Source organism: Erinaceus europaeus, chromosome X (assembly GCF_950295315.1).
Source record: "Erinaceus europaeus chromosome X, mEriEur2.1, whole genome shotgun sequence".
NCBI lineage: Eukaryota > Metazoa > Chordata > Mammalia > Eulipotyphla > Erinaceidae > Erinaceus > Erinaceus europaeus.
The window spans coordinates 735,256-753,411 of NC_080185.1; the positions used below are offsets into that span (position 1 = coordinate 735,256).

Genomic DNA, 18,156 nt, shown 5'->3' on the forward strand with positions numbered 1-18,156 from the left:
ATCTAGGAGCACCAGGGGCCACGGGGAAGCTGAATGGAGAAAGGGTGTGAGGCCCTCTTCCCACAGGCACCCAGTCGCCCTGCTCTCCATATACCACACAGAAGAGCCATGGCCCACACAGCACAGGGAACATGAGACACTCGAGAGACAAGGAAATTTTATTACAGAATCAGCCACTGGTATCTCTTTGGTACAAAAGCGTATTATATGTTTTCTAGTGTTCTCACCTTGTAGACACTGAAGGAAGTTGATATGATACAACTTTTTTTTTCCCCCAGAATTGATACACAAGGCGTACTGGCGACCTGGAGAGGTGGTTGGAGAAGTGGCAGTCCTTGTACTCTGTTATTGGCCGATGTATAGGTTTGACCGTTTCCACAACAGAAAGTGAAAACACTGTAAAGCTCTGTATAAAATATGCAGCAGAGGCTGTCAACTTCAGTGGGATGACCCGGACTACGGAACAACTGAAGCCGGTCGACAAGACTCCTGGAGGAGGAGGAGAGGAGAGGGCTTCTCAAGGAAGTTCTACACATCCACTGCAGCTACAGTTCCCAAAGGCAACACAGCATTCTCGGTATAGGTGAAAGGCAGCCATTTCTAAAGGAAGGCCCAAGAATACGACTTTCACAGGGAATCGCCTGCCAATCTGGCCATTCTCAGCTCAGTGGATGCGCCCTTCTTCCAGATACCTCTCCACCAGCTCAGTATTTGCAGTCAAAAAATAAACAGTTCCTATGAGAGCTTAGCTCTCTAGTTACAAAAGCAAATGCAAGTGAAGACACAGGCCATCACAACATGATGTATTGAGACGTGTGTGAGTGTGTGTGTGTGTGTGTGTGTGTGTACACATACACATGTACTTCTACAGAATAATCCAAACTCTGGGATCATGAGACAGTAGATTGCTTTAATGATGGAAACAGCTTATTTCAGGGGAACACCGGGTTAAGTGCACATAGTATGAAGCACAAGGACCCGCACAAGGATCTTGGTTCAAGTCCCCGTCTCCCTACCTGCAGGGGGGTCACTTCACAAGTGGTGAAGCAGGTCTGCAGATATCTGTCTCTCCCTCCCCTCTCAATTTCTCTTTCTCCTATCAAAAAAAAAAAAAAAAAAGGCCACAGGAGCAGTGGATTTGTAGTGTAGGCACCAAGCCCCGGCAATAACCCTGGAGGAAAAAAAAAAAAAACTGCTTCACATGTCATAGTTCTCACTGACTGGATCAAGAAATAATAGAATTGGCACAGAGGAACTACAGCGACCAGATATTTGTACAAGTAAAGAATACTTCCCATTTTAAAGCTTAGTCTTTCTATGAAAGAAAAGATCCCGAGCTTCTTTCCTGTCCCAACTGGCGTCACTCATTTTATCAGCAGCAAGCCCTTTGGGTGCATCGATAAGCCGCTTCATCGTGTGAGCCGGAACACACCCTGGGCTCCGGCCCAGTGCCTGGCGGTGACTTCCCAAGCCTGACCATCCAGTGGTGTGTCTTTTCCTGAAGACTTCCCCACCAAGCACCACCCCTCAGTGCAGCAGGTGTGCATTCCTGTAACAAGCACCTTCCGTGTCCGTGTGTGTATTTGTGTGAGCGCGTGTCTCAAATGAAGTAGAGCAGATATAAATAGCTGTCTGAAAGCTTAAACCAAGCTCAGGAAAGCAGATACCAGCACAGCAAGCTCTTCATGCTTAAAGGCAAATGTATTCAAGTCCTTTGCAGGCGGCACATAAGGTACCTATCTGTCACCTGCCTGTCACTTCTTTTCCAAGTCCATAGTCTGGGACAATCTTGGACCTTCCACCTGCCCTCCATGTTCTGCTAAGTACCTTATGTGGCAGGAAAGGAACCTGGGGAGTGGGGAGTATACTGGGAAACCTATGTCTACGTCTCTTCCGTCGCCGCCGTGGAGCTCACAGCAGGGTCCTGTCCACTTGTGGTTGCAGATGCCTTCAGAAGCCTCAAAATACACCAGCGCAGGGAGGAAGGCGCCAGAACAGAGGAGGAGGAGGGAACGCCCTGGTGACTGAGCGAAGAGGCTGCTGGCTGGAACAAACCAGGAACACTGGCAATGAAATCATCCTGCTTAAGATGCCATGCCGAGCAGAAAGCCTCCAAAAAAACCCCCAGTCACGAGAACATTCTTCTTCACAAATGACACCACCTAGGAATAGAAGAGAGCAAAACAGGTGACTTTACTAAATACGTTAATGTCAGAAATGATTCTTGCTACCTTGAAATATTTATTTATTTACTTACTGCCACCAGGGCTATTTGTCGTGCATGACGAATTCACCACTTCCAGTGGCCATTCCCCACCCCACTCCCAATTTGATAGGACAGAGTTAGAAAGTGTCAGGGGAGGAACAGATAGAGACACCTGCAGCCCTGTTCCACTGATCATGAAGCTTCCCCCTGCATGTAGGGAGTGCGGGCTTGAACCTGGGTCCTTACTCACGGCCACCTGCACACTCAAGTGGGTGCACTACCAGCCCACCCCACCAGGTGACTGTTCTGTCACTTCCTCATCAGTTGAGTACTTTTCACAGTTAATCCTTGAACAATGTGGGTTTGGGGTGTGGGCTTAGACTTGACCCTCTAGTCCCATAGGCCCAACATCCATGGGTTTAACCAACTAACATCTGCCCTCGGCCAAGCCCATAACCACTAAACACAGACAGAAACAAACCCAACCCATGTTTCCCAAGATGCTCAGGGGTCAACAAGGTTTTGCCTACAGGGTAGTGGGAGAGGTGTGACAATGTGGCCTGGCTGTGACAATGGCACTGGCTGCTGGGGAGATAGCAAATTCAGGGAAGCTGAAGGGGGAGTCTCAAGTCAAGGGAGTGGCTGGATGTAGCACCCGGCGCTAAGACTCCAGAGTGAGAGATGAGCCTGCTCCTGAGTCCGCCAGGACACACCCTGCAGCGCGAGTGCACCCAAGTCTCCCAGCCAGCCTTCCTTTCCACCTGCCCACCCAGCCCCAGCCCAGCAAACCAGGCAGAGGCTGTGGAGTCTCACTCGCACTCTCCGCCACATTCAAGGCTGACTCCCAGGTGAGGTCCTGTTTGCTTCAACCGCCCGAACTTCCACCCTGCTGAAAAAGGTCCCTAAAGGTCTCACACTGCAGCCTAGGAGGGGCTCAGTGGCTAGAGGACCCGAGTCTGATCCCAGGCACCGCACGTGCCAGAGGGGTGCTGGTGGTTTCTCTCTCTCATTAATGAATGGATTGTTTTTTAAGTTCCCTGTACCTGGGACTTGGAACAGACCCTTGGATCTCCCTTACTGCCTACATGTGAGCTCTGCCTCCACAAGGAGGCACCCAGTTCAGAGAGCATTTTGACACGTGAGTCAGACTCTCTTTCTCCCGAGGTCAAGCATGACCTTAGAAAATGTTAGGGGGGCAGCAGTAGTGCAGAGGGTTAGGCGCACATGGTGCAAAGTGCAAGGACAGGCATAAGGGTTCCAGTTCGAGCCCTCAGCTCCCCACCTGCTTCACAGGTGGTGAAGCAGGTCTGCAGGTGTCTGTCTTTCTCTCCCCCTGTCTTCCCCTCCTCTCTCCATTTTTCTCTGTCCTATCCAACAACAACAATAACAACAACATGGGCAACAAAAATAGCTGCCAGGAGCAGTGGATTTGTAATGCAGGCACCGAGCCCCAGAGATAACCTCGGAGGGAAAAAAGAAAAAAAGAAAGTTCTTGATTCAGTTTTCTAGTCCTATTTCCAACTCTGACACCATCTCCCCCAGACTCTATCTCTGGCCCACCTCCATGTTAGCTGTCAGGCTCAGGCAAAAATTAGTAAAGTCATGGGCCCCTTGGAATAGACCTAAAATAGACCTACTAGCTTTTTCCACAATGGAGACCCCAAATCTCATCTGCTATACTCTTGCCTTTAGGTTTCTGATTATTAAACAATATGTGCCACTTTATATCTTAGTGGTTTTTTAGACACCAAGTTGCAGATGCTACCATGAGGCCAACCTGACTTCCCTAGGCAGATGACCTCACCAATGTGTCCTGGAGCCCTGTCTCTCTGGAACCCTGTCCCACTAAGGAAAGAGAGAGACAGGCTGGGAGTATGGATCAACCTGCCAACGCCTATGTTCAGCGGGGAAGCTAGACCTTCCACCTTCTGCACCCCACAATGACCCTGAGCCCATACTCCCAGAAGGATAAAGAATAGGAAAGCTATCAGGGGAGGGGATGGGATATGGAGCTCTGGTGGTGGGAATTGTGTGGTGTTGTACCCTTCTTATCCTATGGTCTTGTCGATATGTTTTTATAAATAAATTTTTAAAAAGTGTTCTGGGAACAAGGCATCCGGTTTCCTGGCCTTTCATCTTTTGACCTCAAGTTCAGTGACACTATCTCCCAACTGTTTCAGAGACTCGGTCTGATGTCCACCTAACCATCTCCACATGACTAGTCCTTCCTCCCAGCACCCTGCTGCATCCTTGCTCCCACTAGGCCTCTGTCTCCCTCACTTGAGAGACCCCACACTTCCCTACTTTTGCCTTCTACCGCGGGGAAGAGGGTGGAACCACGTGATTTCCTGGGCTAATTCCTCTCGCTCAGCACCATTACTCTTTGACTTCCCGTTCACTCTCACATGTGGGCTTCAGCTTTGGACTCCAACACCCCACTCAAGAAGTCACTGACAAATGTTACCAAGGTCATTTGAGTGAGGGAGCCGACCAACCATTCTCCGCAAAGCCTGTCACAGTACCAGGCCACAAACAGAAACAAAGTGTTTTGGGGAATGAACCGACTCCAAACCTTTGCCACTTTCCAACAGGCTCCCCCTGCGAGTCAACAGTTCCGATCAGATTTTAGCAACATTCTTTTCCTCTCATCTGTTGCACACCACTAGCGAAGCCTTCCACAGCCATGTGCTACTTCTGGAACCATCTGAGTAATAGGAGTGGACGTGTCACAGGGCACAGGGACCTGGGTTCAAGCTCCCGGTCCCCACACGCAGGTGAAAGCTTCACCAGTGATGAAGCAGTGCTGCAGGGGTCTGTCTGTCTCTCCCTTTCTACCCCTTTCCCTCTCAGTTTCTCTGTCCTATCAAATTGAATACAATTTTTTAAAAAAATATTTAAAATCTGAGTGATGAGGGTGGGGCGGTAGCGCAGCAGGTTAAGTGCAGGTGGTGCAAAGTGCAAGGACAGGCTTAAGGATGCCGGTTCGAGCCCCCGGCTCCCCACCTGCAGGGGAGTCGCTTCACAGGTGGTGAAGCAGGTCTGCAGGTGTCTATCTTTCTCTCCCCCTCTGTCTTCTCTCCTCTCTCCATTTATCTCTGTTCTATCCAACAACAATAATGGCAATAATAACCACAACATGGATAAAACAACAAGAGCAGCAAAAGAAAAAAAAAGCCTCCAGGAGCACTGGGTTCGTGGTACAGGCACTGAGCCCCAGCAATAACCCTGGAGGCAAAAAAAAAAAAAAAAAGAGAGAGATAGCTATAAACTAAAGAGCTGGACCATCAAACCTTGAGTTGGAGAAGGAACAAAAGAAGGGGAGAAAAGCGAGGTACTGGTAGTGCTGCTGGGTTCCCAGAGAAGCCATCTTCCCCTGGGTGAAGCAGTAACTTTGGCCGACCCCTGTGGTGTCCCCTCACAAAGTTCTAATCTGATAAGTCACCTTCCACTCATTTCTTTGCTCTCCAGCCTCTACAGACTTGCTGCCCTAATTTGTTAGCTGCCATAAGTCTCGAAACTTTACATCAGGCTTAACCTGACGCTGTTGACTGGCTACGGAAGGGCAAACGCTAGAAGAAGAAGAAGTCAGTCTCCTGTTGTCTTGTTCCCTGTGGGTTCGACCTCTGTATTCTGTATTTTGTTGGCATCACTCAGAAGTATACCAGACGGAAGTGGTGATGAGTGTGTGTCTAATGTGCCATATTTGTCCCTAGTCCACCCAGTCAACCCTCCTAATAATGACGTGATTTCTTCCCATCAGTGCCAGTAAAGTGCGAGTGCCTCTCACTGCCCCTCGTCGTGAATCCAGGCACTCCCCGGCTCTGAGGCTAGTGATGTCCCTACTGTAGTGCTTGGATGCTTGGATTTCTTTCTTTCTTTGTTGCCCTTGTTGTTTTATTGTTGTACTTATTATTGTCGTCGTTGTTGGCTAGGACAGAGAGAAATGGAGAGAGGAGGGGAAGACAGAGAGGGGGAGAGAAAGACAGACACCCGCAGACCTGCTTCACCGCCTGTGAAGCGACTCCCCTGCAGGTGGGGAGCCGGGGCTCGAACCAGGATCCTTACGCCGGTCCTTGCGCTTTGCGCCACCTGCGCTTAACCCGCTGCGCCACCGCCTGCCCCCCGTAGTGCTCGTATTTCTTTGGGGCGTTCAACATACTGGTTAAGGTGATGAAGCAGCGAAGCCCTCGCTCCTAAAAGAAGGGGGGATGCTTTCCCTGGTCACTCCCCACCCACGGTTGCTCTGTGGGCAGTCAACCATTTTCAAAGATGTCCCATCTGTCCACGCAGCTTCCCCACCACCTGGGATCTGTGACTAGTTGTAGCAGCGACCTCCAGCCTCAAGTCTGAAAATAACTTTCATCCAGCCCTTTGGGGCAAGGCTGCCACCCCTGGGTTACACATTCCTGCCAGTTCAGAGAGGTGTGTCCGCAGAGATGAAACAAGAGTCGGGTGATGAGGCCAGCAGAACGCACTGCATCCTCACTCTCCTTCCTCTCCGCTAGAACGGGTCAAGGGGTGACTTGTGTCACTGCGCTGCCCAGATATCTCCACCCCCCGGCTTTCTAGCAGGCCTTGGAGGTGGGGCTACCTGGGGGCGCCAGGCCCAGCTTGTGTTCGCAGCGCGCGGGCAGAGTGTCTCACCTCCTCGGCTTTACTCCTGACCTCCGTAGGGATCTGGTTGCTCTTTCGAATCTTCAGCTGTTCCTTGGCTTTCTTCATGTCCTTCTCTACTCGCTGCCAGTCAACTTTGATGTACCCAGTGTGGTTTGCAAGCTACCGTTTTATCAGCAAGAAAGAAACACAGCTTATTATTTCCTTCTAGCGGCACCAATATCTAAAGTGCATTGTCAAAAGGCCTTCTGACTTTCCACCTGCAGACACGTTCACCACCCAGTTCTTTGCCAGTTACATCCACACAGCATTTGCCCTCCATGCCCTGCTGCCTGGAGCCGGAAGCCAAAGGCCAGCCTTCAACAACCACGTTATTTTCCTCTCACCCTCTCTACAAAGTCTGAGGGTAGCTGACAAATAGAAATGGTAGAAACTGTAAGCAGAGAAGTTATTTAGCAGAGAGAGCATAGGACTGCAGTGTAAGTTTCTAGTTTGATTCCTAGCACTGTATAGGAAAGGGTGACACTCTAATCAGCCAGCCCCTCTCTCCCTCTCAATAGATCTGTGGGGGGAAAAAAGAAAACAAAAACAAACAAACAAAGAAACCCCGCTAAAATGAAAATATGAATAATGTGGAGCAGCAAACCAGGGCCCAGGTGGTGGTGCACCTAGTTGAGCGCACATGTTACAATGCTCAAGGACCAGGGTTCAAGCCCTCCGCCCCCGCACCGGTCCCCACCTGCAGGGGGAAAACTTTGCAAGTGGTGAAGCAGTGCTGCAGGTGTCTCTCTGTCTCTCTCCCTCTCATCCCCCAAGATTTCTGGTTGTCTCTATCCAAGAAATAAATAAAGATAATTAAAAAAATTTTTTTAAAGAAGCAAACCTGCCAACCAACACAAATCTGAGTTCTTCACAGTGTGAACAGTACACGGCCATCAGGTGTCCACAGAGATGATTCATGAGACCCCAGACATAATGGAGTCTGGAGAAGCCATCCAGATATACCTACTTTGCTGAACAAAGAAAACAGCCAACAGCAATACTAACACTTAGGGAAAAAATTCCACAACTGTGTGAACAGGCCACAACAGAGTGAGTATGCAGTCTTGGGATGGATTGGGGTTACCCAGAGGATGATTATGGCCCACCAGTAGTCTCTCTGTCAATGTTTGCTAAGTCACATCAGCCTGCGTGTCTCAAACTGAAATCCTCTACCGCTCACAGTGCCTCATGATTCTTTTCCTCATCTTGATTTTGGTGTCACTGTTAAACATTCAGTCACTCAAACTGAACAGAAAAGAAAATGGGTAAAGACAGTTAACAGGACATGACATGGACACACATGGGGCAGAATAAAAAAAGCAGAGAGGTAGCCCGACTGGAAAACGGGGCAAGTGGACCAGCGGTGGAGCAATGGCTAAAGCACTGGACTCTCAGCATGAGGTCCGGAGTTTGATCCCCCGGCATCTCATGTGTGCCAAAGTGATGTTATGGTTCTCTCTCTCTCCCTCTCCCTCTCTTAAACAGATGATTTTTAAAAGACAAAAATGGGAAAACTGGGTGGGGGCAGATAGCATAATGATTCTGTAAAGAGATTATCATGCCTGAGACTCCAAGGTACCAGGTTCAGTCCCCTGCACCATCATAAACCAGAGTTGAGCAGTGATCTGGTTTAAAAAAAAATGGGAGGACTGGTATAAGGATCCCGGTTTGAGCCCCCAGCTCCCCAGCTGCAGGGGAGTCGCTTCACAGGCGGTGAAGCAGGTCTGCAGGTGTCTTGTCTTTCTCTCCCCCTCTCTATCTTCCCCTCCTCTCTCCATTTCTCTCTGTCCTAGCCAACAACAACAACAACAACATCAATAACTACAACAATAAAACAACAAAGGCAACAGAAGGGACTAAGTAAATGAATAAATATTTTTTAAAAATTTAAATGAGGAAAATCTGAAGAGACACTTCACTGAAATGGGGACGTGGAACCCCCGATGGGCCACACCTGAGCTTTATCAGTGAATCGACCTGGGACAGCCCCAGGGCTGAGGGTGAAAGTCATGCGTGACTAAGGCTGCAAGGTATCTAGGAATGAACACAGATGAAACATGAATAATAGAAGGAAAAGAGATCAAAGCCAAACAGATGTGCACTTACTGTATAGGAAAAAAAAATCCCATGCAAAGACACTAAAGCCTAAGAAACTGGAGAGACCATGTTCACAGACGGAAGAGTCAACATGAGAGATCTCATTTCCCCAGATTTATCGATATAGTTCCAATGCAATTTCAGCCATGTTTGAAACTGGCAAGCCCATTTTAAAGTTTACTGGCAAGCAGCCACTGCACTCCTGCAGAGGACGTGAGGGATGTGTGCCTGCAACCAACACAGCCCAGCAGTCCCAAGGGAGAACAAAGTGGAGCGAGTCACCCCACCCACACGTGGCTTCTGAGATATGGCAGGGAACGGGAGCTGAAGCTCAGGTCCATGTGCATGATTTAAGAAAGCCTTAAAGAAAAATCTTGGAGCAGGGGCCGGGCAGTGGTGCACTCAGTTAAACACACACTAAGCACACTAAGGACCTGGGAGATCTCCCTCCACACTCCCCACCTGCAGGGGGGAGCTACATAAGAAGTGAAGCAGGTCTGCAAGTATCTAGTCTTCATTCTCCTTCTCTGTCTCACCCTCCTCTCTCAATTTCTCTCTGTCCAATAAAATGGGGGGGATGGGGAAAAATGGCCACCAGGAGCAGTGGGTTTGCAGTACCAGCACCGAACTCCAGCAGTAACCCTGGAAGGAAAAAAAAAAAAGTCTCGGGGCCAGTAAAACAGCCAACTCACTTGGAGAGTGCACCGCTTTGCAATGTGTGCAACCCAGCTTTGAGCCCGGCCCCCACTGCACTGACGGAAGTGTCAGTACTGGGGTGTCTTATCTAAAGGTAAAATAAACAGAATCCAGTCCAGTGATGGAAGTGTCAGTGCTGGGGTGTCTTATCTAAAAGTAAAATAAACAGAATCCAGTCCGGTGACGGAAGTGTCAGTGCTTGGGTGTCTTATCTAAAGGTAAAATAAACAGAATCCAGTCCGATGTTATAGTTGACAAAATGACATGTGAGCAGCAACAATCATCTCAAACGGCCACTAGCACGGAAGATAGTCCACAAAGACAAACAGAGGTGAGCGACGCCAGTGTAAGGTAGCCAGGGCTATATTATAGCTTCTCAGGCCGCACTTTCAAGGGCAAGTTGTATTTCCAAACACTTAGGGACATTTCACATACAGACCTGAAGGAGAAAAAATCCTCCTCCCACAGCGGTTGCAGCCAACTTTCCGACCTTCTGGAAGATGAAGCCTGTGCACCTACAAAAACCAAGCCGGCATCAGACACATCGACGGGCCGTCAGGTAATCACACCTTCAGCAACGTGTATCCAACTTACCTTAGGATGGCCTAGATCCAGACATGGGACATGGCACATGGCACAGGGAAATGCTCAAGGCTCTGAACTCAGAAAAGCCCTGACTTTGATCTCGGTTTTAACCACTTACTAATTTTTTGGTGATCCTGGAAAAATCCATTAAAATTGTCAGGTTTCAGAAGACTAGTTCATAAAAAAATAATGATAAAATAAATTAGAAAACTATCAGAACTTGAATCCTAGAGGTGGCAAAAAGGATAAGGCATGAGGTTCTGAGATCAGTCCCCGGCACAGCTTGTGCCAGAGTGACGCTTTGGTTTTCTCTCCCTCCCTTTCTTTCTCATGAATAATAAATACTTTCAAAGTTAGAACTGTATTCCAGATGTTCAAGAACTCAAGTAGACAAGTAGAGACAAGCTGAAGTTTTAAAATATGCAAATCAGAACTAGAGGTGAAAACACGAATGTCTGAGGTTAGACACTGCAGAAGAAAAGGTCAGCAAAGACTAGAACACAGCAATAAGAACTATCAAAAAATTACACAGGAAAGACTGAAAAACATGATCGTGAAAATAAACTAGTTACGGAGGCCGGGATAACTGGAGGCAGGCTATGCGGGAGCTCTCTGGAGTCTTTCTAACAAGTGTCTGTGCGCCACAGCATTAAAGACCAGGAGAAGTTCCCAGGCCATCTAACATGCGTGTAGCTGGAGCTGTTGAAAGTGTTACAGAAGACAGAAAGATTTAAAAGAAAGCTGAGAGATTGCTCAGAGGGTTTTTAAGAAGTTGGCAAATGTTTTGACATTAGACTTTAAAAAGAAAGAAAGAAAAAGTTGGGGCAGTGCCCAGAGGGAAAAGAAAAGTCAGAAAGATGGGGCTAAGGGTAGAGAAAAATCAGTGATGTTACTGCAAAGAAAAAAGGACACTGGAAGAAAGGCTGTTTTATCAACAAGCCATTTAGACTGCTTGTGGATGAACTTAAAGGCATAAACAACGGTACCAATTTCAGAATAATAAAAAGGAAGCAAGAGGATACAAATTCTTACAGCTTGAACTGGCAGGAAGGAAATACCACATATGACCATCAAACACCCCTTTAACTGATGTCTACATAAATGCTGCACGTGTGTGGCCAGGGTCCCCAATATCAAGGTATTTTCATTGGTGAACAGAGATGCCTGCTAGCATAATACTTGTCATGCCAAGCAAAACATAGGTCATCTCTTGAGAAATATTTGTTTTGATAAGATCAGAGCACTGCTGGGGACAGAACCTGGGAATTCAGGCATACAAGTGCTTGCTTTACCCACTGAGCCATCTCCCTGGCCCCGCACTCACCATCCAGTGACTCCTCCGATTAGCAGCTGGGTGGCCACGCTGTACTTCTCAGCAGAGGGCCCGGAGTCCTGTCCGAACAGTTTGCGCCACCATGGTTGTTTTTTAGCAAGTTCTGCAAGGTCCAGTGACTCAAAATTTCCTGTAAGAATTAAGGTAGTTTACAAGAAAGTAACTACAACATTCCTAAGTAGAGTGAGATTTAGAGAAAGTTGTGGCAAGACCTCCTAATAGTATCCCATTTTAAATAGTAAATTAATACTGAAAACTGGAATACTGTGCCCAGTATGGTTCCGTAGCCCCCATGTCCACTTGGTCGATTCCAAATTATATTCCTCCATGAGGATCATTTCTGGAACCATCCGTTCCACCCCGGTTCCATGGCTGCCAGTTCTTAGCAACATCGCCCCGCCAGATATTCGTCGGGATGCGGCATCATCTAAGTTCATTTCCCACGTCTACGCTCGACTGGACCTGCCAATATACGCGGATATCTTCGCCCACCCTGTCCAACGCTGGACGTCTCGTCACCCAATCTGGTCCCCTACGCCTACACTGAACTTCTCTGTTCCAGTCTCTTGGAAACAGAGTTGGCAGTCAGCTGAGGTCAAGAACAAACACCTCATCACAGACCCCTGCGAGCGTCAACCCGGCTTTGACCTAGCACGTTATGATCGGGCCCTCCTCAATCGCTATTGAACAGGCCATGGCCGGTGCGCCACTATGTTCCATCGCTGGGGAGCCAGAGACGACCCGAACTGCCCCTGCGGCTCCAAACAGACTATGACCCACATAGTCAACGACTGCCACCTCTCCAGGTTCAAAGGAGGTCTCGAAACTTTACATCAGGCTCAGCCTGATGCTGTTGACTGGCTACGGAAGAAGGGCAAACGCTAGAAGAAGAACTGGAAAGACTGAAATCACAAATAATGTGTCCTACTGGAAAAAATGGCAACTTGGAGTAGGGAGTCCTCTAAGCGCTTAACAGTGCATCATCTTCAATGAGATTAATTCTCTTCACTTTGTCTCCTTTCAGAAAGCAGGCAATCTACTCATTAGCTCACAGATTTGCAGTGTCGTGCTGATGCTGGAGATTATAAGGGGAAGGGGTGGTATTTAACTGAACTTGCGAACAATATCCATGTATCTAATTAAACCCACAGAACAAAGTAGGCACATAACAACGTACTACTAATCAACACACTTTGTAAGTAAGAATCAGAGGTTAGTTTGGAAAAAAAAAAAAAGAATAAGGAAATGTCTAATCCACTTCTCTGTGGGAAGATAAGCTTAGGGTGACCCATACTCAACACTGCTTCTCTGGAAACTACTGCACTAAGACCAATTTTAAACACTAGTTCATTCTAAAAATTAGCAACTTTCACAAACATGGAATCTTAAAATTGTTTCTCAAACAGATCAGACATACAAGAAAAACAGCGCCCGTGCAAAGAGACAAAGTCGTATAATACAGAAAAATAGGGGAAAAATAGCAGAATCAGAGATGATGCAGTTGAAGTAAATAACCAAGTTAAAAACTGCGGAAAAGGTGGCGCAGATGTGACTGGATTCCCTGAAGATTACAGAGGAGGGCGGGACATCCGGGGGCTGAGACAGGTGAGAACTAGAGTCTGTAGAAGGGTGAGCAATCAGTGAAGCGACTTTAGTGCATACTTTCTGGGTCCAGCCCTAGTCACAGGGTCTGAGAAGACATTAGAAAATAAGTGCACGTGGTCCGGGAGGTGGCGCAGTGGTAAAGCTTTGGACTCTCAAGCACGAGGTCCCGAGTTTGATCCCCAGCAGCACATGTGCCAGAGTGATGTCTGGTTCTTTCTCTCTCCTCCTATCTTTCTCATAAATAAATAAAATCTTTAAAAAAAAAAAGAAAAAAAGAAAGTAAGTGCACATTTTAGTGTTAAACAAACAGCACCTTCTTCGGGTTAAAGATGAAAAATCAAAGGGAAACAAAACACAGGAAAAGGGAACCATATATATATACATATATATACTTATTACAAGAGAGAAAGAAGCAGAGCATGACGCTGGTACATGACAAGCTGGGGATCAAACTTGGAGCCTCATGCTTGCGAACCCAACACCTTATCCCAATGGAACCAGTTAATCAGATGAAGGGCCTCAATGGTAAATACAGTTAACATCATATTTATCATTTTTAGGGAAACGTATATTTATTTATTTATTTATCATTATTTTTCCCAGAGCACTGCTCAGCTCTGGCTTATGGAGGTGGTGGTGGGGACCGAACCAGGGACCTCAGGGACCTCGGCATGAGGGGAGAGTCTTCTTGCAGAACCACGATGCCGTCTCCCCAGCCCAGAGCGAACGTCATGCTTAATGTTTCCTGAGTCACTCCCTAAAATGAGAAACAAGGCAAGGCTCCCATCTCACCTCCTGCACGCAACATTATACCAGCAGTGGTATCCAAGTGCGGTGGGGGAAGGGGAAAGAAGGTCATAAAAGTCTCCCCTGGCAGATGACCTAGTCATGAGGAAATCAAAACTAGAACCGACAGCTGAGTTACGAAGGTCACAGGACCCAAGGTCAACTGAAGAAAACAGCAGCTGAATCGCTACATCTCAGAAATGAAGATGTCAAGGGGAAGGGGTGGTGGCGAGCCCTCTAAGTGCACATGTGACCATGTGGAAGGGCGTGGGTTCAATCGCCCCTCCCCACCTGAAGGGGGGGGAAGAAGCTTCACAAGCGGTGAAGTCGGCTTGCAAGTGTCTCTCTCTCTCTCTCTTCTGTCTCCACCTACCCTCTCAATTTCTGTCTCTATCCAAATTAATTAATTAACATACTAAAAAAAGAAGCAAAAGAAGAAGGAAAAGGAGGAAGAGGAGGAGGGGAAGGAGAAGAGGAGGAGGAATGAGTAACTCTAGGAGCCCACGAGGTAACAAAGCAGCTAAGGCACTGGACTCTTGGACTCTCAAGCATGAGGTCCTAAGTTTGATCCCTGGCACTGCATGTGCCAGAGTGATACTGTGGTTCTCTCCTGCTGAATAGTTAATTTTGAAAATACCACTATAAAAATGTGTAACCTGGGGCTAGGCTGTGGCACACTTGGTTGAGTGCACACATTACCATACACAGGAATCCCAGGTTGGGGGGGGTTCACAATCAGAGAAGCAGTGCTGCAGGTGTCTCTTTGTCTCTCCCTTTCTCCCTCCCCTTCCCTTCTCAATTACTGTCCTATGTAATAAAAGAAACAAAATAAAATAACGAATTTAATAACAAAGTAAAATCACTCGGGTAGCAAAAAAAAAAATGAGGATAAATTGAATGAAAGACACACAAGACTTCTACATCATAAACTAAAAATAACTGTAGGGGAAAAATGATACAATGGGAGAGATAGCACAGTGAATGAAAGAAAAAAGGTAAAACTTTCATGTCTGATTTTTTGGGGGTCCAATCTCCCCATCACCACCATAAACCAGATGAGCAGTGCTCTGACTTAATAGGGAAAAAGGGAGAAAGGAAAAAAACAAATCAACCAGTAGCGTGACCAGGACTGTGGTGCAATGGCTAGAGCACTGGACCCTAAAGTTATGTGGTCCCAAGTCCGCTCCCCAGCACAGCATATGCCAGAGGGATGCTCTGGTCTCGGTGTGCCTGACCCCTCCATGCTAAGCCAAAGAAAGAAAGGAAGAAAGAAAGAAGGAAAGAAAGAAAGAGAAAATAAAGTAGGAAGAAAGAAAGAAAAGGAGCCAGGCGGTGGTGTCCCTGGTCGAGTGCTCACATTATAGTGCACAAGGACCCAGGTTCAAGCCCTTCGTCCCCACCTACAGGAGGAAAGCTTTATGAGTGGAGAAGCAGGGTTGCAGGTGTCTCTCTGTCTCTCTCCCTCTCTATCTCCCCTTCCCTCTCAATTTCTGTCTCTATGCAACAATGAATACGAAGATTTAGAAAAAATAATCTTTAAAAAGAAATGGTGACCTAAAGCAACAGACACCTAAAATATGTATTCTGCATGATGCAACCCTTTTTCCAAAAAGTTTTCATCTTTATTTATTTGCTGGATAAAGACAGAAATTGAGAGGGAAGGGGGTGCTAGAGAGGGAGAGAGACAGAGAGACACCTGCAGCCCTGCTTCCACTGCTTCGCTGCTTGTGAAACTTCCCCCCTGCAGGTGGGGACCAGGGGCTCGAAGCTGGGTCCTTGCGCACTGTAACATGTGCTCAACCAGGGGCGCCAACGCCTGGCCCCCAAGATGCAGCACTCCTAATACATTCTTCCTCTGTTTAGACACTATAGAATCCGAGCAAGTCCAATCCCAAAGCAGGCTGTTAGCTAGAAATGTACAAGCTTGCTGTCAAAACCTGATGAAGGTGCCAAGAACCCAGAGTAGGGTTCCAGTGGCCATGACTGCAGGCAAACCACTCCCAAAGTTTAGTACAGCAATCATGTACTGTGCTCTCCGATTCTGTCGATGAGGCCTTCCGGCAGCCGACAGCATTCCGGCTCATCTCTGCTCATCTTGCCCGCAGTCGGAACACCGACAGGCAGAGGGCTAGAATCACCTGCCGCTTTCATACGAACGAGCCGCTTCTCCCCGTGCGCTACTTTCGGCCTGCTTACTGCTGGGGCTGAGGCTGGAGGGCCTGTGTCCCAGGAGCGAGGACTAGCCATCGGTGGGTAGGCAGATGCTCAGTTACCACTTAAACCCCGGCATCACAAGGAGGCCACGCGGTGTCCCCTCTGCTCACGCTGCTGAAGCAGGGACAAACTTGAGGAAACCGACGCAAACGCCGTCACTAGGAATGCAAAGGGCCACTGGCAAAGGAGCGTGGGGGCCGGAGGGCACCGCCGCACCGCTTGGGAAAACACAACGCCACCCAACGGCAACACCACTTGGAGGGGGGGGGAAGAAGAAGAAGAAGAAGAAGAAGAAGAAGAAGAAGAAGAAGAAGAAGAAGAAGAAGAAGAAGAAGAAGAAGAAGAAGAATGAAGGAGAAGAAGAAGAAGAAGAATGAAGGAGAAGAAGAAGAAGAAGAATGAAGGAGAAGAAGAAGAAGAAGAATGAAGGAGAAGAAGAAGAAGAAGAAGGAAGAGGAGGAAGGAGGAGGAGGAAGGAGGAGGAGCGGAAGGAGGAGGAGGAGCGGAAGGAGGAGGAGGAGCGGGAGGAGGAGGAGGAGGAGGAGGAGGAGGAGGAGGAGGAGGAGGAGGAGGAGGAGGAGGAGGAGGAGGAGGAGGAGGAGGAGGAGGAGGAGGAGGAGGAGGAGGAGGAGGAGGAGGAGGAGGAGGAGGAGGAGGAGGAGGAGGAGAAGAAGAAGAAGAAGAAGAAGAAGAAGAAGAAGAAGAAGAAGAAGAAGAAGAAGAAGAAGAAGAAGAAGAAGAAAAGCTCGAGCGATGTCAAGGCTCGGCCGGCCGACCGGCGACGCGACTAGCAGCCAGCGTGAAGGGGCCCCGCAGCGCGGGCTCGTCGCAAGTAACGCGGCGCCAGCAAGGGCCGTGGGCTCCGTTTTTCCATCTGCAACGGAAGCCCCAGCTCCGAGGTCAGTCCCGGCACACACGAAGCCGCTCGCGGACCTCTGAGGAGACGGGGCAAAGGCGACGCCCCGGCGGGCTGTGAGAGGCTGCCGGAAGACCTCGGGCGGGCGCGGCGGGGAGAGGGTCTGGCCGAGCCGCCTCGTCCGCCCCGCCAGCGCGGGCCCCGCTCCTTCCAGGGTCCAGGAAGGCGACTCCCAGCGACCCTGGGGCGCAGCCACTCTCACCTTGACTGGACGCGGCCATTTCTGCAAGTTCGTCTCGCGAGGAGAGTCGCTGGGGGTCCCCGCGCGATGACAGGCTGTGGCTGGCAGCCAGGGGCTGGCTCCCGACAGGTGGTACCGATGTTTCCATTCCCACGGCGGCGGCGGAAGAGCGTGGGCGGGCCGCGCGGCGGCCCCTCCTTAATGACGGCGGCGGCCGCGTCACAAGACCGACGCACGCCCTCACAGGCGGAAGGCACCGCCCGGCCACAGGCGCATGCGCAGACACAAGCGCAGGCCCCAGCGCGGCGGCGGGCGGCGGGCGCGTGCGCGTGCGCGTGCGCAGAGAGCTGCCTGGAAGGCCGCCGCCCCCGCCGCCTCTTGTCGGCTCTGCTGCTGGCGTGACCCTCCCTCTGTGAACGCACCCCTTCCAGGCGCACTGCTAAAAGTAGGGGAGCTGGGGAGATAGCAGGATGGTGAGGAAAAGTAAGGAAGGCAGCCCCGGGTTCTTCTAGACAGCGAGCGCAGAGGGGTGGGCAGCGTCCGGTGTAAATCGTTTGCCACACAGTCCGCCACCCTGTATAGTTACTTTACGTGTCCGCCTTTGAATTGCCTCCTCTGACTGTGACTGCTGAGACAGGAGCTATGTTTCATTCTTTTCCAAGACATTCTTTTCCTCACGAACGTCATTTCTGAGGCCTCAGACCACACTGGCTCTGGTGATTCCTCAGGTCCCCAAAGCCACCTGGACAGTTGCGAGACCGCACGCCCTTTCTGGGTCTCACTGACGCACTATGTTTCCTTACCGGTAGAATCCCCAGACCCTGGATTGAGCAGAGGATGGTTTCTGAAACATGTCATCCCGAGTTGCGAGCTCCTGGATA

General features: G+C 49.2%; 1 protein-coding gene across 2 annotated transcripts; it reads right to left on the reverse strand.

Annotated features, from left to right (window-relative positions):
* Nucleotides 1–274: 274 nt before the first annotated feature.
* FUNDC2 (FUN14 domain containing 2) lies at nucleotides 275–17,506 on the reverse strand. 2 transcript variants are annotated; one of them, XM_060182876.1, is made up of 5 exons: nucleotides 17,297–17,506; nucleotides 11,565–11,703; nucleotides 10,095–10,170; nucleotides 6,798–6,982; nucleotides 275–2,162 (listed from the first exon to the last, which is right to left on the reverse strand). In XM_060182876.1, the coding sequence occupies exons 1-5, from the start codon at nucleotides 17,421–17,423 to the stop codon at nucleotides 2,147–2,149; spliced, it is 543 nt and encodes a 180-aa protein (XP_060038859.1). In that variant the 5' UTR covers nucleotides 17,424–17,506; the 3' UTR covers nucleotides 275–2,146. The 2 variants fall into 2 exon arrangements, with proteins under 2 accessions (XP_060038859.1, XP_007536721.2); XM_007536659.3 differs by having other exon boundaries at nucleotides 6,851–6,982; nucleotides 17,297–17,499.
* Between the last annotated feature and the right edge of the window lie 650 nt (nucleotides 17,507–18,156).

Bases quoted from the DNA above. Each gene is read 5' to 3' on its own strand.
- FUNDC2 (XM_007536659.3), bottom strand. From the start codon at position 17,423: ATGGAAACATCGGTACCACCTGTCGGGAGCCAGCCCCTGGCTGCCAGC. The intron at 6,983-10,094 runs GTCTGTATGTGA...ATAAAACGGTAG, and splicing joins GAGGATTTTTTCTCCTTCAG to CTTGCAAACCACACTGGGTA. The intron at 2,163-6,850 runs GTGAGACACTCT...TTCTATTCCTAG, and splicing joins TCAGGAGTAAAGCCGAGGAG to GTGGTGTCATTTGTGAAGAA.